Source organism: Mya arenaria, chromosome 3 (assembly GCF_026914265.1).
Source record: "Mya arenaria isolate MELC-2E11 chromosome 3, ASM2691426v1".
NCBI lineage: Eukaryota > Metazoa > Mollusca > Bivalvia > Myida > Myidae > Mya > Mya arenaria.
The window spans coordinates 37,665,724-37,691,383 of NC_069124.1; the positions used below are offsets into that span (position 1 = coordinate 37,665,724).

General features: G+C 35.8%; 1 protein-coding gene across 2 annotated transcripts in view; it reads left to right on the plus strand.

The window, feature by feature from the left end:
- LOC128229384 (ras-specific guanine nucleotide-releasing factor 2-like) overlaps nt 1-25,660 on the plus strand; it is a 204,477-nt gene that overhangs the window by 166,400 nt on the left and 12,417 nt on the right. For both annotated transcript variants that reach the window (XM_052941274.1, XM_052941273.1), the window contains 3 exons: nt 13,011-13,187; nt 23,270-23,367; nt 25,256-25,340. In XM_052941274.1, the coding sequence (XP_052797234.1) occupies nt 13,011-13,187; nt 23,270-23,367; nt 25,256-25,340 (360 nt within the window). The remainder of the gene's footprint in view (nt 1-13,010; nt 13,188-23,269; nt 23,368-25,255; nt 25,341-25,660) is intronic.

Genomic DNA, 25,660 nt, shown 5'->3' on the forward strand with positions numbered 1-25,660 from the left:
ACATGAAAAACGGTTTCCGATCAATAACTTGAGAACGCTTTGACCCAGGGACCTCATACTAGGTAGGCTTATTGGTCATGACCAGCAGATGAACCCTATTGATTTTGAGGTCAGTGGGTCAAAGGTCAAGGTCAGTGTGACCTTTACATGAAAAACGGTTTCCGATCAATAACTTGAGAACGCTTTGACCCAGGAACCTCATACTTGGTAGGTGTATTGGTCATGACCAGCAGATGAACCCTATTGATTTTGAGGTCAAAGGTCAAGGTCAGTGTGACCTTAACATGAAAAACGGTTTCCGATCAATAACTTGAGAACGCTTTGACCCAGGGACCTCATACTAGGTAGGCTTATTGGTCATGACCAGCAGATGAACCCTATTGATTTTGAGGTCAGTGGGTCAAAGGTCAAGGTCAGTGTGACTGTAAGCTGAAAAAAGGTTTTCTGATTGTCCATATTTTATTTTCTTATATAGTAGACAGTAGAAATTTATATGTCACTAAATGCATGAGTTGAAGTATCAGTTTTCAGTGAACATCTAGTTTAATTATGCCCCCCTTCGAAGCAGAGGGGTTATATAATTGCCTTGCACATGTCGGTCGGTCTGTTGGAAGACCAAAGCTTGTCCGAGTGATAACTCAACAATTCCCGGACCTATGGTCATCAAACTTGACATGAAGATTAGGTATGACCAGTAGATGACCTGCCTCATATGCATCCAATGACAAATCAGCTGTCATATCAGTCCATGCATATTTCATTCAATTGTCCAAATATTTCTGGCAACTTGGCGCTCAGGGGGCATAATGTTTGACAAACATCTCTTGTTGATTTTCATTCTTGGCTAGAAAACAAAAAGTGAGCACAACAGTATCTTCAGAAAAAGAACTTGTATGGTATGCACCAGTCAACTGTAAACATGCCCCCCCCCCCCCCCCCCCCCGACTTTCCGTCCAGCCAATCCCCGGTAAAATCCCTGCCCTGCGAGAACGAACTGGTGGTAAAATCCAGTGAATAACCCCGCACCCCGGGATTCTAAGGTAAGAGCAATTCCCTGATATATTTTGAGGGAAGACAAAACCACCGCAATCACCCGGCATTGCGAGGACACTAGTTCTGGCTTCCATAACTTTAATGTTGATATTTATTTTTTTGATGTTTACAACACGTCCAAAAAGGTAATATATAATGTGTTCGCTAAAGTTCTTTAGCTACCAGGACACCTAAAAGGTAAAAACACAGCCCTTTTCCCTGGTATATCCCCGAGGGGGCCATGGAAACAATTGACTGGTGCATTATAAGAGAGGAAATCAAAATTGAGCATGCAAGATTGTTTTATCAATGGCGATGGTTTATCATAATGTCATGTACTTACACTGAGAGTGGCTCCAAGACTTTTCTATGCACATAGGTTAACAATCAGCTTATTCACAGATGCTGTGCACATATTCATACATTTGGCTTCATTTAGAATAAAACTTTATAAATAAGTATGCGATATTTTTTTATCTCCATTTTGCAAAATTGAAATCACATGATTTTTTCAAACGAACTTGTATTGCTGGAAAATTGACGTGTCAAATTAAAAATGCTACCCACGGTAAGATGAAAATAAATCCGTTTGATGGTGGTAATCATTCAATGGCGGCTTTATTGATAAATTTCCTCAATAAAACACTATGAAATTCACATCATCAACATCCGGAAGTAGTGATAACATACATGTCTGAATCATTTGGCCGCTCTGATCAGAGTAAATTTTGAGGTCAATAAGTAGACTGGTACCCTGATTTACTTTTCCTCAAAAATATAAAGATATACAGGTATGCGGCATATGGTTTTTAGTTAACATTAATAGTGTTTGAACAATAAATACCAAATATCATGTTGTATTTAAAAAGTGCTAATTGCCATGCGATGATTAGTTAAAAAAACTTTGTATCGAAAAGAAAATATCACGGAAACATGCAAATTATGTCGAAAAAAAAAACAGGGACCGACTTCGGAATACCAACATTGTATACAAAGGATAACAATACTTTTTTTAAACCAACTTTCCTGGTTGTTTTCTACTTAGACCGCACGCTTTATTCGCTTAACGTATGAATTCACAAGACATTTCGAATGCGCGACGGGCACCGCGGTTAGCTGATACTGTTTTTTTTTCGGATAAAAGAAAAAGAGGGTACCAGTCTATCAATACAGAGCATTGAACAGAAAAATTTCGATGCACATTTTCCAATATGTTCATATTCTTATTGCATATAATCTGACCATATGCAAGAACATTTATGTAGTTAACCCGATTAACTCACTCGCTACGTATGAATTTCTTGTGCTTCATTAAAAGAACATACAGTTAGCTTGAATTGTTAGTAGAACTATTTTTATTGGATGTTTTCATTGTAATCAGTTCAGGTACTACTTTGATTATTCAAATTCGCTAACAGCAATCCAATCAAAATACAGCGTATGAATACATTACGTCAGTGAACCACTAGATGCGGCTTGAGAATGCAGATAGCCTGTTTATGGCTATGAACTAGGCCACAAGTGCCCTAGTCCAAAAATCAAATTCAGCTTTGAAGAGCTTTAAAGATCATGAAAGGATATTGCTTTAATCCAATAAAACAATAGAAATGCAAACACATTTTGTGATATGTATTGTTTGAAGATTTATTATGAATTTAATATACCGGTATAACAAGTCTCACAAGTCAACTCAAGCCATAGAACACAGTAAAATGTTTGTGCATAATCTTTGTTGTTTTAAATCTGAAATTTATGCTATATACTTTAAAGAGCTGGCAATAAATAAATTTATATATATATAGGATTGTATTATATGACAATTTCCTGATTTATCAGCTTTGCTATCACTCTCTTAAAGGTGTCCTTTGCAGAATAAACATATATGCACACTTTTCCTAGTAAACAGACTTGGGATCATTTTTTTGCAGATAATTTGTTGAAATGTATAGGATAGACAACCAGAGGACTTATCTATAAGATAAGATAATAGCGGAGCATAGCGATGGTGTATATTTCATAGTACACTCTTGCGCACAGTGGTCAGAAAATGGATCATGGTGAGCATTATTTGATAAGCTTATAGAGAGCTGAATTTTCTACCTTCTGTACCCTGTGGAGTGAGTAATGCCCATGAGGTGTCTATCTGACTTAGGCCACAATTGAACTAATTAGAGATGTTTGTCATTATATAAGGAATACAGATGCAGCTCATTTTACACATAAGGGCTATTCCATTTAAACATATGAACCCGGGGGGGGATGGCAATATTTTAAATCATATATGGTGGGGTGTCTTTCTTGCTAATTTGCATCTGAAGGTGGTTGTCAAATTGTGAAATTTGCTTCTGATGGGGGCTGTCGAAATCTTAATCACAAATGACGTAAAGGTGTAAACCTCTTCAGACGGATCAGAAATTTATATTTTGTGTTACCTCCCTTACAGTCTTTATACTTTGTGGAATTCCTCAGTGTTTTCCATTGATCGCAACTTCACAATAGACCATAATCCTTTGTGGCATGGTGACTTTCGGTTTCTTTCCGGCTATACCGAAGCCTATTATAATAAATAATAGCACTAAAATCGCATTATTTACTACACAAGGTTTGTTATAAATTATATTTTTTAATCAGAATTTACATTTTAAATGGGTTATAATACATCGTAGAAATATAATATTCACGACATCTCAGATATAGATCGCTCAACAGACTACTTAGACAGGAGGAAATGGTGGGTGGGGTTGTTCTGAAAAGTGAATGCTGTTACTACTTTTACTAATTTGATTATTATTTGTAAGAATAGACAAAACATTTGTTTTGAGAACCTTATTTCTCTGTCTGTCTGACTGTCACAATTAAATGCCGAATCTGTATGTACAATATATCCGCAGAAACTTGACACAATAATTGTTTAACTGCTGTGTGCACAGTACTATAATACCATATCATAGACATGCTACATTGGAGTTATTATCCCATACTGTAAGGTGTTTCTTTTTAAAAGAATTGTCAGTTAATTTTTAATATTATGATGGCCACCAGACTAGTCCTATACATGGTACACCCCATGCCTGGAATACAATCAACACCAATCAGACTTATTGCTAACCCTTTTATAATTTTTTTCATACTTTTGCTTATACTGCTCCCTTTCTTTTTCTACAGGTATGATTCAAATATGCTGATGTTATGTTTGAAAATGTTACTTCCTATCAAGAACATCACTAGAATTGATTTGGCTGATTGTACAACCAGGACAGCAAGTGAACAGTGATGGACAGCTAGTGCTGGTCGACAAACTACTGCTGGTTGGATAACTTTTGTTTATTGGATGGATATTTTGGTTGGACCATAAGTGTTGGTTGATCAACTTTTTAAAATTGGACTGTAAGTGTTTGTTTGAACACTAGTATAGATTGGACTGCTAGATGGACAGCAAGCGTGATGGACAGCTAATGTTGTTTGAACTGCTACTGTTGGTTGGATAGGTATGTTTATTGGACAGCTTTATATACTGATTGGACCACAAGTGTTGGTTGAACAACTATTAATAGATTGTAAGTGTTGGTTTGGCCAAAAGTGTTGATTGGACTGCCCTTGATGGATGGACCTCTACTTTTGCCTGATTTGACAGCAAGTGATGGTTGAACTGCTGACTCTTAGTTTGACAGCTATTGGTTGAATTCACATTCATTGGTAGTGTTTGTTAGACTGTTGTTTTTTTAGTCATAATTATTGATTGTCATATACGTATAGAATTAAAAATGCTTATGACTAAATGCATATTATTATTACAGGTACAAATATTCAATATTAATATTTATATTATTAACTTTTGTTAAGCATACTTCAATAATGTTTTACAGTATGCTTTTATATTATTAACCAGGTTTTCACAAAGTGAAACCTGGTTATTAGAATGACGTACCTCGTTGTTCAGGCGGGCGGGCGTCCGGGCGGGGGTCAGGGCAGCGTCAAACTCACCTATGAAACTGAATAATTTCAGTAAGGGTTGACATATCTTGACCAAACTTGGTCTATAGGAATAGTTTATGGATATCTTTCATGGGATTGTGTTTGAGGTCCCTAGGGTCAAGGTCAAGGTCACTGTTACTAAAAATAGAAACGGTTGAAACTAAATAACTTTAGTTAGGGATGACATATCTTGACCAAACTTGGTCTATAGGAAGAGTTTATGGATACCTTTCATGGGATTGCGTTTGGGGTCCCTAGGGTCAAGGTCACTGTTACTAAAAATAGAAAATGGTTGAAACTGAATAACTTCAGTAAGGGTTGACATATCTTGACCAAACTTGGTCTATAGGAAGAGTTTATGGATACCTTTCATGGGATTGGGTTTGGGGTCCCTAGGGTCTAGGTCACTGTTACTAAAAGTAGAAAAACGGTTGAAACTGAATAACTTTATTCAGGGTTGACATATCTTGACCAAACTTGGTATATAGGAAGAGTTTATGGATACCTTCCATGGGATTGCATTTGGGGTCCCTAGGGTCAAGGTCACTGTTTCTAAAAATAGAAAAACAGTTCAAACTGAATAACTTTTTTTAGGCTCCACATATCTTGACCAAAGTTGGTATAAAGGAAGAGTTTATGGATACCTTTCATGGGATTGCGTTTGGGGTCCCTAGGATCAATGTCACTGTTACTTAAAGTAGAAAAAACAGTTGAAACTGAATAACTTTAGTCAGGGTCCACATATCTTGACCAAACTTGGTATAAAGGAAGAGTTTATGGAGACCTGTCATGGGATTGTGTTTGGGGTCCCTAGGATCAAGGTCACTGTTACTAAAAATAGAAGAATGGTTGAAACTGAATAATTTTAGTCAGGGTTCACATATCTTGACCAAAGTTGGTATATAGGAAGAGTTTATGGATACCTTTCATGGGATTGCGTTTTGGGTCCCTAGAGTCAAGGCCAAGGTCACTTCACTTATAATAGAAAAACTGTTGAAACAGAATAACTTTAGGTAGGGTTGACATATCTTGACCCATCTTGGTATAAAGGAAGAGTTTATGAATACCTTTCATGTGATTGCGTTTGGGTCCCTATGGTCAAGGTTACTGTTACTAAAAAAAGAAAAACAGACACAGGCTGAAGTTCTTTTGTCAATCATTGAAAACCTGGTTTCGTCGCATTGCGGCGTTTCTTGTTTACAATAGTTTTATAAGATATTTCAATAAATTACAATTCTGTACAACAATTTTTTGTTGTTTTTCAATTATTTTTAAAGATAGACACATAAATTTTCTTCAAAAATAATAAATATGTCATTTAAGTTTGCACAGCAAACAAATTAAGAGTTCATGGTGTAAATTATATTCTGATTCTCATCAAAATATATAATATATGTACAGTTGCATTTTTTAATTGTATTTCACATCAATTTCTGATGCATCATTACGTTTGATGTGATCTCTTTGCCACCTTGTAGTCAATGGGCTTTTAAACGCACCTGAAGAAAGAGGCTTTGCCAATTTCTGAGGAAAGATATAAGGGTGTGTTTGAAACTTTAAAGTTAAAATAAAGTTCTCTTTGTCAAATGGACTGGAGATGATGTGCCAAGTGTGGCGTCATACCAATGAACAGTTATCCTAATACTTCTGAAATTCTGCATTTATACCAGCATTCCAAATCAATCAATTAATGACATGTATATCCTGATATAGTAATCATTAAACTTTTGTGCTGATATCTAGCTTAACCCCAGCAGGTCACAATTTAAGTTTAGAAGTATGACTAAATTAAAATAGTGTTTGGTTTTATCCCACTACATTTCTTTGGTTACATTCTAGCTCATTTGTTTGTTTCAAACTAAAACATTTATAGTCTGTTTAGCCAAACCTGTTGAACGGGTGAAATTTTAATTTTTAGCTCTACTGGCCAAAGGTCAGAAGAGCTTATGCGATGGTAATGTGTACTTAGTATGTGCATCTGTGCGTCCGTGCGTCTGTAAACAATTCCTTGTTAACACGATACAGCCTTCAGTTTTGATTGTATCTCAATGAAACTTGTATCTACATACCCATTAGAGCTCGGTTCCTTTCGAAAACCAGCCAGATCCGCCCATGCATGCCTAGATTGTGGGCCTTGATAGTATAAAAAATCAGTGCGTCTGTAAACAATTCCTTGTGAACACAATACAGCCTTTAGTTTTGATTGAATCTTGATGAAACTTGTACAGTATCTACATATCTATTAGAGCTCGGTTACTTTCGAAAATCAGCCAGATGCGCCTACGCATGCCTAGATTTTGGGCCTTGATAGTATAAAAAAATGCTATTGTGTAAACAATTGCTTGTTAACAGATACAGTCTTCAGTTTTGATTGTATCTAAAAATAGAAAATGGTTGAAACTGAATAACTTCAGTAAGGGTTGACATATCTTGACCAAACTTGGTCTATAGGAAGAGTTTATGGATACCTTTCATGGGATTGGGTTTGGGGTCCCTAGGGTCTAGGTCACTGTTACTAAAAGTAGAAAAACGGTTGAAACTGAATAACTTTATTCAGGGTTGACATATCTTGACCAAACTTGGTATATAGGAAGAGTTTATGGATACCTTCCATGGGATTGCATTTGGGGTCCCTAGGGTCAAGGTCACTGTTTCTAAAAATAGAAAAACAGTTCAAACTGAATAACTTTTTTTAGGCTCCACATATCTTGACCAAAGTTGGTATAAAGGAAGAGTTTATGGATACCTTTCATGGGATTGCGTTTGGGGTCCCTAGGATCAATGTCACTGTTACTTAAAATAGAAAAAACAGTTAAAACTGAATAACTCTAGTCAGGGTCCACATATCTTGACCAAACTTGGTATAAAGGAAGAGTTTATGGAGACCTGTCATGGGATTGTGTTTGGGGTCCCTAGGATCAAGGTCACTGTTACTAAAAATAGAAGAATGGTTGAAACTGAATAATTTTAGTCAGGGTTCACATATCTTGACCAAAGTTGGTATATAGGAAGAGTTTATGGATACCTTTCATGGGATTGCGTTTTGGGTCCCTAGAGTCAAGGCCAAGGTCACTTCACTTATAATAGAAAAACTGTTGAAACAGAATAACTTTAGGTAGGGTTGACATATCTTGACCCATCTTGGTATAAAGGAAGAGTTTATGAATACCTTTCATGTGATTGCGTTTGGGTCCCTATGGTCAAGGTTACTGTTACTAAAAATAGAAGAATGGTTGAAACTGAATAATTTTAGTCAGGGTTCACATATCTTGACCAAAGTTGGTATATAGGAAGAGTTTATGGATACCTTTCATGGGATTGCGTTTTGGGTCCCTAGAGTCAAGGCCAAGGTCACTTCACTTATAATAGAAAAACTGTTGAAACAGAATAACTTTAGGTAGGGTTGACATATCTTGACCCATCTTGGTATAAAGGAAGAGTTTATGAATACCTTTCATGTGATTGCGTTTGGGTCCCTATGGTCAAGGTTACTGTTACTAAAAAAAGAAAAACAGACACAGGCTGAAGTTCTTTTGTCAATCATTGAAAACCTGGTTTCGTCGCATTGCGGCGTTTCTTGTTTACAATAGTTTTATAAGATATTTCAATAAATTACAATTCTGTACAACAATTTTTTGTTGTTTTTCAATTATTTTTAAAGATAGACACATAAATTTTCTTCAAAAATAATAAATATGTCATTTAAGTTTGCACAGCAAACAAATTAAGAGTTCATGGTGTAAATTATATTCTGATTCTCATCAAAATATATAATATATGTACAGTTGCATTTTTTAATTGTATTTCACATCAATTTCTGATGCATCATTACGTTTGATGTGATCTCTTTGCCACCTTGTAGTCAATGGGCTTTTAAACGCACCTGAAGAAAGAGGCTTTGCCAATTTCTGAGGAAAGATATAAGGGTGTGTTTGAAACTTTAAAGTTAAAATAAAGTTCTCTTTGTCAAATGGACTGGAGATGATGTGCCAAGTGTGATTCTTCCTACAGTGGTAAATCAATGCAGCAACAAGATATATTGAACCATAAAACACGGTGACTATTGAGTCTCACATGAAAATGATGGTAACCCTACAAATCTTGGGAAAATGTTGTGAATTAAAACAGAAATGGTTCAATGCCTGTATCATCATTAACAGCATCCATATAAGGATGGGGTTTGGAAACTTGGAAGTAATAAATTTTGTATGCATTTTCATTGAAAATTTTTCAATGAATTAAAAACTTTGACCTTTAATGCTTGTAAATTTTTAATGGCTTCTGAAGGAGATTATTCCGCGTCGATAAAAACCAATCAGGGTAAGACCCCCAAACGGTTTATTTGCTTCTGTATTGAGGAGGTCCAGTTAAGGGGGTTATATGTTTAAATGGAACATTTCCCCAAATGTGTTTTAACATGAATTTTGACCTTATTAAAATCAAGGATGGAGACACTTTTAAAGAAATTGGAAGTGTTTTTTTTTTCCAGGGAATAAATGTAACTATAAAATATTCATTATTATGAAAAAAAAGCTTTGTCTTTTCTTTAAAGGCTTCGTCTTTTGTTTGAAAAAGCCAAAGTCAAAACAAAGCCCCCAAAACAAATTACAAATCTTTATTAAACAACAATTTAAATTAATGAGAAGTTGTTGTGTATATTTGATATATTTAAGTTACTGCAAAAATGACACTTTTTCAGGTGTTAGTTTCCATTGGACATGCACTAACCCCATGACAAAGACAAAAAACAAGATGTGGGAAAATGATGTTGTTGACTTTAACAGTGCAAAATCACTCAATCCTGGCGATTTTTTTAACAATTGTAAGGTTTTCGGGTTTAGAAAAGGTGACGAAAATAAAAATCTTGAGGTGGAACAATACTTATTTAATGGGGAACCAGAAAACATAATTCTTACATTTCAAGGTAGCACGTGTAAGATTATAATAATGTTCAAAGGAGGCTCAATCAACAAAAAGTTGAGCTAAAAGTTATAAGACAGTTTGAAATGCCCACTAACAATAGGTGTGTTGTTAAACTTTTTGCTTAATACCTTGAAAATGTACTGCCCACTGGTCCATTCTACAGGAAACCTCTACCAAGAATGCCCATAGTACCAATAATGTTTTTCTCTCAAATAATCGGAGGAAACACATTAGGGACCTACATGAAAAATTTGTTTCAGGAGGCTTGTTTAGGCACAGATGTCATGAATATTAGTAACCATTCCACCTGAACCAAGGATATCTTTTGATGAACAGGCTATAATGAGTCAGAGCTGCCACAGAAGCACTGCAGTGCTGGACTACAAACAGTCTTCAACAGAATTGAGAAGGAGCCTAAGCGACATGCTGCAGCTGCCGATGGTTCCAATTACAATGCAGCTGATATTGTGTCAATATTTTATTAGCAACAACAATATCCACTCTTTTTACTACAATAAAATGGAGCAAGAATTATGTTATGAAAAAAAATCAAGTCAAAATACAGAGCAAAATGTTATTAAACATAATTATTGCGTGGATGTTTATCAACCGTTTTAATAAATAAAAACAGAGTAATCTTTAACTCTATAAATCATGTATATATATGTGAATGGTATATATAAAAATTGATTCGTTAATACATGAATATTGATTTGTATGTGTTTATATTTCTGTATTTCATGTGCACTGTTTCACACACATGTATACGGCTCTTTAGAAAATAATGAATAAACGATGTGTTTAGTTATTTTTGAAAAACTAAAAAACTTTTTTGTTAAAACATGGCGTCATACCAATGAACAGTTATCCTAATACTTCTGAAATTCTGCATTTATACCAGCATTCCAAATCAATCAATTAATGACATGTATATCCTGATATAGTAATCATTAAACTTTTGTGCTGATATCTAGCTTAACCCCAGCAGGTCACAATTTAAGTTTAGAAGTATGACTAAATTAAAATAGTGTTTGGTTTTATCCCACTACATTTCTTTGGTTACATTCTAGCTCATTTGTTTGTTTCAAACTAAAACATTTATAGTCTGTTTAGCCAAACCTGTTGAACGGGTGAAATTTTAATTTTTAGCTCTACTGGCCAAAGGTCAGAAGAGCTTATGCGATGGTAATGTGTACTTAGTATGTGCATCTGTGTGTCCGTGCGTCTGTAAACAATTCCTTGTTAACACGATACAGCCTTCAGTTTTGATTGTATCTCAATGAAACTTGTATCTACATACCCATTAGAGCTCGGTTCCTTTCGAAAACCAGCCAGATCCGCCCATGCATGCCTAGATTATGGGCCTTGATAGTATAAAAAATCAGTGCGTCTGTAAACAATTCCTTGTGAACACAATACAGCCTTTAGTTTTGATTGAATCTTGATGAAACTTGTACAGTATCTACATATCTATTAGAGCTCGGTTACTTTCGAAAATCAGCCAGATGCGCCTACGCATGCCTAGATTTTGGGCCTTGATAGTATAAAAAAATGCTATTGTGTAAACAATTGCTTGTTAACAGATACAGTCTTCAGTTTTGATTGTATCTCGATGAAACTTGTACAGTATTTGGATATCCATTAGAGCTCGGTTCCTTTCGAAACCCAGCTAGATCTGCCCATGCATGCCTAGATTATGGGCCTTGAAATGATTAGATTATGGGCCTTGATAGTATAAAAAAAATGCTATTGTGTAAAAAATGCTTGCGAACATGATACAGTCTTCAGTTTTGATTGTATCTCGATGAAACTTGTACAGTATTCAGATATCCATCAGAGGTTGGTTCTTTTCAAAAACAGTGATGTTAACCACACAAACCCAGCCAGTAGAGCATAGGCCCTTTTGGGCCTCTTGTTTTTTTTATGTTTTTGGGCAAAAAGTCTGTAAAAATTGTAACAAACTAGCCTGGTTTGTCATCTACAAATCCCCCAACCACACAATAAAAGTGACAAGATAACCATCAGATTAACACGACCAGCTGCTTTGTTTTGCTACAATGAACATTGGATATCTTCTAATTGGCAGACGCTTGTATTCGGTCTAAACACATGGTAGATCACATAAGACACATTTTAATGCAAATATTTGGATATTAATCTCCGTTATACTTTTTACATGTCTGAAATAAAACCTACCCTTTTTCTTATGATCAGACTTTGCATATATTCACACTAAATGGCAGGTTTTAATACACATTTTATTAATCGATATCTGCAATTGTCAATGGATGATTTTTTCATCGCAACAGTGAATGCCATTTGGTTGGATTGGAGTGAGCGTGGTCTAATGTCTGAATGTATTACCACTCGAAAGTTTGACAAAAGTAAAAGGAAAAAAGTCTGTAAAATTTATTAAGTTGTTGATTCCATCAACTTTTAAAATCTAACGGTCTCCCTACAATTATAGCTTCTGGTCACATTATCTACGGGCCCCGTATGATCTTTTGGAGGATGCCATGATAGTATAACCATACGAATATTGCAGACAAGTGTTGTGAAGCTTGCAGATGTCAGGTTTATACAATTTTGATTCCTCAAGTATGTCGTACGGGGACCGTTCAGAGAACTTAACACAATGCGGGCCCTGTGCCACCATAGCCAGTTCTCTGGTCCTGTAATTGTAGTATCATACAGACATGGTAGTTGACCATGTGACTCTCGTGCAATAGTTGTGCGAGCACCGGCAAGCTCTTTCTGGGGCCCTTGCAACCTGCTCCCGACTTTGAATATTTCTGCAAGCTTGGGGGCGAAGAAGCGGGATCTTGCCAAAACATTTTCACAAAGTTTCACAATTTTGCAAACTGTCCACTGACAACATACTTGTACGGAGCTTTGTAGCATGGACGTGACCAGGGTATTAGTTTTCAGAGTCCAGACCATTTGTAAATTTGTTCTCAGGTATTAAAGAGCTTGGTAGTTGACTTCAAGGTTGAGGTATTGTTTGAACATTAGCCTGCTACCTGTGCAATAAAAGCTAGCCACGTTTATACTTGGCTCATAAATACATTGTTTTATTGCAGGATTTTGAGTGTGATCCTGCACTGAAGGGCTCAGTTATTGACTTCTTGGAAGAGATGGTGTGTAATGCTAACCTGTTACCAGCGGAGCACAAGGCCGCTGCTTCCATTCTCCGCACACTTTCAAAGGAATCAACGGAACCTAAAATAGATCTCACAAAGCTCCTAGCTCACCCTGAGGTATTTCTGATGGTTTTAAAGTAACTCGCTCATGGTTTGTAAAATGCACTTTTTTATTTTACGAAATAAAGTGTGGCCAATAAAAAATAAAGTCCTTAACAGGTCAACATATCCACCACTTTTGTTTTAGTCCTGGTGGCGGTGTGGACTTTACCAGCATGGGTTTGAACCCCACTAAAACCAAAATACTTTTTTTATGCTATAACTGTATTTCTTTCTGCAATTTTGATATCATAGAGTAAAATTATGATAAAATAAGTAGGGATGGCAACGAGTAGATAAATTAATACTCGAGTACTCGGACGATTGTTCGATCGAGTACTCAGGTACTCGATTACTCGGAAAAATTGAATATGTGTTCGCAAAGACAAGATTGTGTATACATGTATCGTTAATGACGTATATTGTGCATTGGTCGTATTATTGGTCATTTTCACCTTTAAAGTAAACTTTCATTACGTATTTTAACAAAAAATGATATAAAAAGAAAACAAATGTTGTTTCAGGCTTTTAATTTGTCTTATTCGTTTCATTTTATACAAGTATGCACTGCAGAAATGAACAACAATCAGAATTGCAATGAACGAAAATTAAAAGCATACATAAAAATAGTGAACGAAATTCAATACGAAGTTAAGTTGTTCACTCTATAATTTAATTTTTAAATGATAGTTTTTCGTACTGTGTAATTGTTGTTGACCTCATTAATATTCATAATTCTTGATTTAAAATATCAACCAATCATTTGTGATAATCATTGCAAAAATAGTTAAAATACGCCCGTTAAGAAATCAATAAATTTTCGTAACGGTCGATACTTGCTCGTTAGCGTCCATTGTTTGATGAAAGGTCTCTAATTGGTATACAATAGAATTGTGTAGGTGAAAGTACCGCTATCAAAACTTCGCTAATTGACATCAGTGCTAATTTGAAATAGGGGTCCTTTGTTGACAGTTTGCAACTATCACAACAACTCTCAACTAATTGATTGAGGTCAATTGTGTACACAGCGGGGATTAGAGGGACCGTTAATTGTCCTCTTGGCAACTAACCAGATCTGATATTTTGTCTGTAAATCGTGTATTTGGTGATTTTTATAGATTTTTTTATTATTTTTTTCCGAGTTCTCGAGTAGTGATTTGGTACTCGAGTACTCGGACGTTCGATCGAGTACTCGAGTACTCGGGTACTCGTTGCCATCCCTAAAAATAAGTGTTTTCATATGCATTACCGGGAAAACTAATTTTTGGCCAAAAATCATGAGCGAGTCACATTAATTGTCAGGCAGCCAAACATCTCATCATCTATTCACTTTCATGGAAAGAAACAATTTGAGGGATGAAAGTTAAATATTTTTAAGTTAAAAGTTTATCTATAAGATTCGTTTTCATCTGTTTTTATGCGATGGTAATGTGTACGTAGTATGTGCGTCCGTGCGTCTATGCATCTGTAAACAATTCCTTGTTAACACGATACAGCCTTCAGTTTTCATTGTATCTCGATGAAACTTGTACAGTATCTACATATCCATTAGAGCTTGGTTCCTTTCGAAAACCAGCCAGATTCGCCCATGCATGCCTAGATTATGGGCCTTGATAGTATAAAAAAATCAGTGCGCCTGTAAACAATTCCTTGTTAACATGATACAGCCATCAGTTTTGATTGTATCTCGATAAAACTTGTACTGTATCTAGATATCTATTAGAGCTTGGTTCCTTACAAAAACCATTATGGGCCTTGATAGTATAAAAAATGCTATTGTGTAAACAATTGCTTGTTAACACGAAACAGTCTTCAGTTTTGATTGTTTCTCGATGAAACTTGTACAGTATTTGGATATCCATTAGAGCTCGTTTCCTTCGATAACCAGCTAGATCTGCCCATGCATGCCTAGATTATGGGCCTTGAAATGATTAGATTATGGGCCTTGATAGTATAAAAAATGCTATTGTGTAAAAAATGCTTGCGAACATGATATAGTCTTCAGTTTTGATTATATCTTGATGAAACTTGTACAGTATTCAGATTGTCATAAGAGGTTGGTTCTATTCGAAAACCAGCCAGATCCGCCCATGCATACCTAGCTTATGGGCCTTGAAAGTATCCAGAAATCAGTGAGTCTGTGAACTATTGCTTTTGAACATGCTACAGTCTTCAGTTTCTATTGTATCTTGATGAAACTTGTACAGTATTTATATATCAATTAAAGCTTGGTTCCTTTAAAAAATAGCCAGATCCGCCCATGCATGCCTAGATTATGGGTCTTTAAAGTTTAAAAATTGCTATTTTTTAGCTAAATCTATTTTTAGTTAAGTCTACATGAGCAAAGTATATTTTTAGCTTAGTTTACATTTTAAGTCACAATTGCTTGTGAATGTTTGTTCAAATAATGCCCTTGGGGTCATTACTGGCCATGCCCCTGGGTTGACAGATACTAAATTGGGAAATGTTAAAAACCTATTTGTCTGAAACAGCTATGCAGATCCTTGCTATTTTGAACAAGGCTTAATTTAGTGGTCCACTACTATGGTTGTTCAACTTATGCCCCTTGGGCCAAAATTGGCACTGCCCTGGGAGTCACAAGTTGCATTACACATTTATGCAAACTTACATATATATTTAAAGAAATGGTGTTGTCGACGTCATTGTGCAAAAGCTTTAACCTTGGCTATTACAACTAGAAAACATTCAAGATATTCAAGTGAAACTTTGTTCGCATGTTGCAAGAGACAATACACAATGTGAGAAAAGATTTCAGCTGGCATTTTCAATATTAATTATCAAACTGAAATTTGAAGGGCTTAGGCCAGAGTTTTTTATCTTTCGTTTTACGGGAAATTTTTCAAAAATAAGCGCCAGGAGGAGGGAATAAAATTAAGAAAAAGATGTCCAAAAATGAGTGTCAAGAAAAAAAAGAAAAAAGATGGATTTTCCGTATTTTTTTAGTTTTTTCGGAAAAATTTATTGAATGTATGTTTTGAAGTTGTTGAACTTGTTTTGTACTCCATACTGCCTGTTATATAATAGATCTGTATAATAAAGTCAAAACAAGATGTCATTTTCACAAGTAGCCACAATAATGCACCAGTCAATTGTAACCACGCCCCCTCCTCCCAGGTCCGGAGAATAGCGGGGACTTTGACTTTCAGTCCAGCCAATCATTGGTAAAATCCCCGCCCTGCGGAGAGAAAGTACTGGTCAAATCCCCGCCAAATTCCCCCGCACCTCGAGGTAAGGCCCTTTCCCCACTATTTTTGGCGCAAAACAAAACCACCGCATTCACTAGGCACTGCGGGGCCACCTGGAAGGTAAAAACACGGCCCATTTCTCTCATTAACCCCTATATACCCAAGGACCTCGGGGGCCATGGTAACAATTGACTGGTGCATAATCTGGTGCATAATGCACGTTTAAGAAACTTTTTTTAACATTTTGGATATACATTTTTTATTAATATCATTTTGGGTTCATATATTTAGATAAACAACACATATGAAATGTCTTTGAGATACAAGAAAAGAAACAAGGTATGTAACTCAAACTTACCAGATTTCACAGTATAGTCCATTTTTTATAGTTTCTTAATCAACATACAAACAATCCATTTTAAAATGGGTGACATGAAAAGAGGACCCAATGCCCATTAAAATGGTATGCGATATGTTGGTAAAACTTTATCGTCTTTAGACAAACAAGCCAAATCTAATGTCACATTTTCGTCTTTTTCTGTTGTCACTGTCAGAAACTGTACAGCAAATTCCAATTATCAGTGTATCCCCGTGTAAACCGGTCTACACACAGAAATATTTAAGAAAGTTTATGCTTTGGTATATAGAAAATACAATTCCGTTCTGAAATATCACAAAATGACAAACGCACTGATTTTATGAACAACAGTGTATCAGTTTTCAAAAATCCACTTTCATTAAAGGCGGTCATTTTCCTTACAAGCGCTTGATAATAAGCAAGTTTTAAGTTTTATTTTCATCATGGCATATAATATGCATGTGATATCACAAAACAATGTAACATATTTCAGTTGACATCATAAGCACGAACCGCCGGCTTCCGCCATCTGGGAAATTGTGCGCGATAATTTTTGTTGTTGTGAAATTAGCATTAGGTTTAATAACACTAAATTTTATTTTCTATCGGAGATCGAAAAAACGGGCGGCGGAAAAAATAAAGTTAGGAATTTGAATCTTTTTCTTATTTGGGTTTTGCAATATTTAGGTACAGCACTCCCGTAAAACGAAAAATAAAAAACTCTGGCCTTATCTTGTTTTTTTAGAAATTTCTATATCATAAACATCTACTGTATTGACCACATACAATTTCTTGAATATTTTTTCAGCAAGATTTTAATAAGGTGTTAAGATTTGGTATATTCAATGAATATTTTTACATGGTGGTAGGTGATGATATTGTCAGGACAGTGGCCTGGCAGAGATTTGGATGTTTTTGGATGTTTGCTTGTAGGTAAGGATTGACTGAATCATAGAAGCAACCAATTGTCTTTGTTCGTTACTGTTTCTCTTAATGTCAGCAAAATACATCAGCAGTACCTTAGATTGCATGATAAATGAAGTTCCTCCTCTTCCTCCTCTAAGCAACACTCCCCAATGTTGATATTTGTTCAAATATGTGGAATGTCAACTAGTGGAACCATGTGCAAGGGGACTGGCCGTTACAAGCTGGGAAAACTAGTTGATGTTATCATTGTATACAATTCTCTTATTGATCTAACTTTTTAACTCACCTGAGCACAAATTGTCGTCTGTCGTCCGTCGTTCGGCATCAACAATTGGTTATAATCATCTTCTTCTCCTAAACCGCTTGGACAATTTTAATGAAACTTCATAGGAATGATCCTTGGTTGGTGCTTTTTCAAAATTGTTCAAAAAAAAAAAAAATTCCATGCAGAACTCTGGTTGCCATGGCAACCTAAAAGAAAATATCAACAATTGGTTATAATCATCATCTTCTCCTAAACCCCTTGGACAATTTTAATGAAACTTCATAGGAATGATCCTTGGTTGGTGCTTTTTCAAAATTGTTCAAAGAATTGAATTCCATGCAGAACTCTGGTTGCCATGGCAACGTAAAGGAAAATGTCAACAATTGGTTATAATCATCATCTTCTCCTAGACTCCTTGGACAATTTTGATGAAACTTCATAGGAATGTGTCTTGGTTGTTGCTTTTTCAAAGTTGTTCAAACAACTGAATTCCATGCAGAACTCTGGTTGCCATGGCAACCTAAAGGAAAATATCAACAATTGGTTATAATCATCATCTTCTCCAAATCCCTTGGAAAATTTTAATGAAACTTCATAGGAATGATCCTTGGTTGGTGCTTTTTCAAAATTGTGTAAAGAATTTAATCCCATGCAGAACTCTGGTTTCCATGGCAACCTAAAGGAAAGTGTCAACAATTGGTTATAATCATCATCTTCTCCTAAACCCCTTGGACAATTTTAATGTAACTTCATAGGAATGATCCTTGGTGCTTTTTCAAAATTGTTCAAAGAATTGAATTCCATGCAGAACTCTGGTTGCCATCGCAACCTAAAGAAAAATGTCAACAATTGGTTTTAATCATCATCTTCTCCTAGACTCCTTGGACAATTTTGATGAAACTTCATAGGAATGTGTCTTGGTTGTTGCTTTTTCAAAGTTGTTCAAACAATTGAATTCCATGCAGAACTCTGGTTGCCATGGCAACCTAAAGGAAAATATCAACAATTGGTTATAATAATCATCTTCTCCAAATCCCTTGGAAAATTTTAATGAAACTTCATAGGAATGATCCTTGGTTGGTGCTTTTTCAAAATTGTGTAAAGAATTTAATCCCATGCAGAACTCTGGTTTCCATGGCAACCTAAAGGAAAATGTCAACAATTGGTTATAATCATCATCTTCTCCTAAACCCCTTGGACAATTTTAATGTAACTTCATAGGAATGATCCTTGGTTGGTGCTTTTTCAAAATTGTTCAAAGAATTGAATTCCATGCAGAACTCTGGTTGCCATCGCAACCTAAAGAAAAATGTCAACAATTGGTTATAATCATCATCTTCTCCTAGACTCCTTGGACAATTTTGATGAAACTTCATAGGAATGTGTCTTGGTTGGTGCTTTTTCAAAGTTGTTCAAAGAATTGAATTCCATGCAGAGTTCTGGCTGCCATGGCAACCTAAAAGAAAATATCAACAATTGGTTATAATCATCTTCTTCTCCTAAACTGCTTGGACAATTTTGATGAAACTTTTTAGGAATGATCCTTGGTTGGTGCTTTTTCAAAGTTGTTCATAGAATTGAATTCCATGCAGAACTCTGGTTGCCATGGCAACCTAAAGGAAAATGTCAACAATAGGTTTTAATCATTTTCTTCTCCTAAACTGCTTGGACAATTTTGATGAAACTTTATAGGAATGATCCTTGGTTGGTGCTTTTTCAAAATTGTTCAAAGAAATTAATTCTTTGCAGAACTCTGGTTGCCTTTGCAACCTAAAGGAAAATGTCAACAATTGGTTATAATCATCTTCTTCTCCTAAACCGCTTGGACAATTTTGATGAAACTTCATAGGAAGGATCCTTGGTTGGTGCTTTTTTTCAAAATTGTTCAAAGAATTGAATTCCATGCATAACTCTGGTTGCAACCTGAAGGAAAAATTGCAAAACTTTTTGGGCAAATACTATGAAGCCTAGTGCTTAAATATTTGGTGTGTAACATTGTTGATTGGTTATCTACCATGTTTATTCAAATTATGCCCCTGGAGAAAAATTGGCCTCAGACCGTGGGCTACAAGTTCATTATAAATACACTTTGTTAAAATCTGATAGTTATGTAAAGTTTTTTTTTGAAGCAAGGGCTATTTTTAGTAACAAGGGAATATATTTTAAATTTTATTAAGTCTTCAACATAGTCACTTCTGAGGTAATTATTGTTCTTTTTTTAGGTTCATAGATTCAAATAATTATTATACACTTTATTTTTTAGAAGAAATTTCATTTTTACTTAATGGTAAATTTAATAATCAGACTTTTCCATTGAACTTCATGTATATTATTGTAAACTTCATGTAGATTATTCTAAGCTACAAATCTTATCTTCTTCTTCACAGAAAAAAATGATAAAAAACACTTAAAGGATGGTGATGTTGTCCTAGATGGAGGAAGCAATATTAGAATATGTTTTTAGAGCTTAAGGCAGATTATTGATATTATTGAATGGTGCACTATTTGTTGTTTGTGTATCTATACTAAAAGTTATTTTAGTGTGGAAGCAATTTAACAAAGTCCTGTCAGTGTGCAGCCAACTGAAAAAGTCCTGTCAGTTGTTTGTGTATCTGTACTAAAAGTTCTTTCAGTGTGCAAGCAATTTAACATAGTTTTGTCAGTGTGCAGGCAATTACAAGAAGTCCTGTCAGGGTGCAGGCAATTGAACAAAGTCCTGTCAGTGTGCAGGCAACTGAAAAAAGTCCTGTCAGTGTGCAGGTATGAGAATCGAATTCTGTCAATGTGCAGTCAATCATCAAGTCCTGTCAGTGTGCACCTCCTTAGCAATCAATGACAACCTTAGCAACCAGATAATTATCTAGCATCCACTTACTTTCTAAGCAAACAAAAACTTTCTTAGCAACCACTAGCTTCATAGCAACTACCTACATTGAAAGCAACCTATGATTTCTTAAGCAACCTATAACCTCTTTAGTGACCATTGACTTACTAAGCAAAACTATCTACATCCATAGCAACAAATGACTACCTTAGCAACCACTGACTTCATAAGCTTCAAATGACAACCTTAACAATACCTACATTCATAGCAACCAATGACTTTTAAAGCAACCAGTGACTTCCTTAGCAACCAGTGATGACCTTAGCAACAATATACTTCATTAGCATCCACTCACTGCCTTAGCCAACGACTTTCTTAACATTCAATGACTTTCAATGCTAGCAATGACACCTACCAATTTCCTTCGTCCATAGCAACTAATGCAATGAACGTCATCTACAACCAATGATTTCTAAGTAACCATTTATTACCATTGCAACTAATTTCTTCCTAAGCAATCTCAAACTACCTTATCCACCAATGACTTCCTTAGCAACAATTGACTGTCTTATCAGTCACTTGCAACCTTAGCAACTACCTACATCCATAGCAACTTACAACTATTGTGATCGTTTTTTGTCCGTCATCCGTCTGTCAGTCCATCCGTCTGGCCGTCAACAATTGCTTAAATAACATCTCCTCTGAAATTACCTGGCCAAAGTAAATGAAACTTCACAGGAAGCTGTCTTTGGTGTCTATCTACAAAAATACAACAAAGGGTCACGATTGATCGACAACAACAACAACAAAATGGCCAACTTCCTGTTTTGCTTTTAAAAACATCTCCTCTAAAACTACCAGTCCAAATTCAATGAAACTTAATAGGAAGCTTCCTTGGGTGACCCTCTACAAAAATACAACAAGGGGTCACGATTGATCAACAACAACAACAATCTGGCCGACTTCCTGTTTTGCTTTAAAAAACATCTCCTCTGAAACTACTTGTCCAAATTCAATGAAACTTTACAGGAAGCTTCCTTTGGTGACCCTCTACAAAAATACAACAAGGGTCACGATTGATCCACAACAACAACAACAACAACAGCAGCAACAACAAAATGACTGACATCCTGTTTTGCTTTAAAAAAATATCTCTTCTGAAAATACCGCTCCACATTCAATGAAACTTTACAGGACGCTTCCTTGGGTGACCCTCTGCAAAAATACAACAAGAGGTCACGATTGAACAACAACAACAACATCAACAACAAAATGGCCAACTTCCTGTTTTGCTTTAAAAAACAGCTCCTTTAAAACTACCCGTCCAAATTCAATGAAACTTTACAGGAAGCTTCCTTGGGTAACCTTGTACAAAAATACAACAAGGGGTCACGATTGATCAACAACAACAACAACAAAATGGCCGACTTCCTGTCTTTGTTTAAAAAAACATCTCCTCTGAAACTACTTGGCCAAATTTAATGAAACTTAACAGGAAGCTTCCTTTGGTGACCCTTTACAAAAATTCAACAAGGGGTCATGATTGATCAACAGGAACAACAACAGCAACAACAAGATGGCTGAGTTCCTGTTTTGCTTTAAAAAAACATCTCCTCTGTAACTACGACTCCAAATTCAATGAAACTTTACAGGAAGCTTCCTTGGTTGACCCTCTACAAAAATACAACAAGGGGTCACAATTGATCAACAACAACAACAACAACAACAAGAAAATATCCAACTTCCTATTTTGCTTTAAAAAACAACTCCTCTAAAACAACCAGTCCAAATTCAATGAAACTTTACAGGAAGCTTCCTTGGGTAACCTTGTACAAAAATACAACAAGGGGTCATGATTGATCAAAAACAAAATGGCCGACTTTCTGTTTTGCTTTAAAAAATATCTCCTCTGAAACTACCATTCTAAATTCAATAAAACTTTATAGCAAGCTTCCTTAGGTGACCCTTTACAAAAATACAACAAGGGGTCACGATTGATCAACAACAACAACTATTTGGCCAACTTCCTGTTTTGCTTTAAAAAACATCTCCTATAAAACTACCCATCCAAATTCAATAAAACTTTACAGGAAGCTTCATTGCATGACCCTCTACAAAAGCACAACAAGGCATTGAGATTGATCAACATCAACAACAACGACTTACTGTTTTGCTTTAAAAAATATCTCTGAAACTACCAGGCCAAATTCAATGAAACTTTACAGGTAGCTTCATTGCTTGGCCCTTTACAAATATAAAACAAGGCATCATCACCAGTCAAGATATGTTTAAATTGCAACATTTTTATTAATGCTTTATCACAGGGTTGTGGCCTTTTGCTTAGGTGAGCGTTTTAGGGCCATCATGGCCCTCTTGTTCATAGGTAGGGTCGGGTAACCCGTATTATTTTAGGCCTTACCTTTATTTTATTTTGTTTAATAGCAAGTTATTGATTTGGCTTTAAGATACTTAAGCAATTTGCAGCCAATTATTGTAACATACTGTATGTTTGATTTTCAGACACAATCAAAGGACACTTTTGACACCCTATCTGCCTTGGACATATCTGAACAACTCACATTTCTCGATCATCAAATATTTACCTCAATCAGGAGCGAGTAAGTGTCTATTTCTATCCAGATCATTTTGCGATTGACATGTTATTCAATGTAATGCAATTCGCAACAAATGGAAACATTATTACTTGTAAAACTTTAACAAGTTAACTGTAGATAAATTTGGCCTTAATATGTTGGTTCAACTAGATTTATAAGGCAATGCCAAATTCATGCTAAGCATCATCTGGTGGGTAGCTTTTCAGCCATCTGAATGAAAAGAAAATGACACATTTAACAAATTGTTGTTTTTAGCTCTACTGGCCAAAGGCCAGAAGAGCTTATGCGATGGTAATGTGTACGTAGTATGTGCATCTGTGCGTCCGTGCGTCTGTAAACAATTGCTTGTGAACATGATCTGCCCATGCATGCCTAGAATATGGGCCTTGATAGTATAAAAAAATGCTATTGTGTAAACAATTGCTTGTGAACACGATACAGTCTTCAGTTTTGATTGTATCTCGATGAAACTTGTACAGTATCTAGATATCCATTAGAGCTCGGTTCCTTTCGAAAACCAGCCAGATCGCCCATGCATGCCTAGATTATAGGCCTTGATAGTATAAAAAAATGCTATTGTGTAAACAATTGCTTGTGAACACGATTCAGTCTTCAGTTTTAATTGTATCTCGATGAAACTTGTACAGTATCTAGATATCCATTAGAGCTCGGTTCCTTTCAAAAACCAACCAGATCCGCCCATGCATGCCTAGATTATGGGTCTTGAAAGAATAAAAAAATACTATTTTTAAATAAGTCTATTTTTTGCCAAGTCTATCTAAGCGACGTCTATTTCTAGCCAAGTTTACATGTAAAGTCACAATTGCTTGTGAATGTTTGTTCAAATTATGCCCCTGGGGTCATTACTGGCCACGCCCCCGGGTTCACAGGTTTGGTATACTTAAATTGGGAAATGTTAAAAACCTTTTTGTCTAAAACAGCTATGCAGATCCTTGCTATTTTGAACAAGTTTTCATTTAGTGATCCACTACCATGGCTGTTTAAATTGTGCCCCTTGGGTCAAAACTGGCACTGCCCCGGGGTCACAAGTTTCCAAGAGACTTATTTAAGAAATATTTTCAAAATCTTCTTGTTTCAAACCACAAGGCCCATACCTTTGATATTTGTTGTGGAGCATCATATGATGACCGTCTAGCAAAACATTTGAATTTTAGCCCCTTGGGCAAAAACTGGCCCCAGCCCCCACCCCTTTTAACTTACTTTTTAATTTTTAAAGCTACAGCAATGAAATTTTGACCATGTATACAGTTTTGCAAATGAGCATTAATTTTTTCCTCGGATGTCCTTGACTTTGACCTTTTAACAAACTTTTTTATTTTTAAAGCTACAGAAATGAAATTTTGACCATGAGTACTGTTTTAAAAGCGAATTTATTTTACCCTTAGATTACCTTTACTTGGCATATATTAAAATAATTCATGCAACTAATCTGCTTACAACACTTTCTGTCCTCAGATGTTGAACGTGCAGCGTTTTCAGCTAACTCAAACACAAAAAGTGAACTATATATGTGTTGCCAATTACTCATACGTACATGCTCTGGATTGAAAATGACCACAAGAGCCATGCCAGTAGAGCATAGGCGCTCTTGGGCCTCTTGTTTTCCTGTTAATTAGGTTCTGAAATTCAAATCTTATTGACAAACAGAAATATAGAATCATTTTGGTATTGGGTTATTCTGGAAAACCTGAATCTATTCAGGTTGGAAATGAACCAGGATCAAATAAAGTGAACTGAGTAATGTTCAGATATGAACTACCAGAATAAACATTAATATGATGTGGACATTAGTTAAGAACTATAACTGTTTTTGCTTAATATCACACAACATGTATGTGTATGATGTAATGGTTTGCTGGTTTTGTTACAGGGAGCTACTAGGTCAGGCTTGGATGAAGCATGACAAGGCAATGAAGGCTCCACATGTACTCCTTGTCAGTAAACGCTTCAATGAGGTATGTAAAGGATCATGGATATCAAAAGTAAAGAAGAAGTCAAAGGTTGTACAGTGAAACTGCGTTCCCTCAAACAAGCGGTCGTTCGAGAACCGGTGTTCCCTCGAGGTCGGAGCTTGGTCCCGAACTTTTTTCCTTCTATTTTCATATAAAATATACCCACGCTGCTTCGAAACCTAATTATGTCGAGCAGTCGAGCAATATCCTCGGTCCCAAGTACACAAATCGTGCACAAAACCTTATGGCTCCTTTGAGGACATAATTTCACACTTTTTCCGGAACGCGTGTTCCAAAATAAACAAACAATTGCTAGGTGTTAT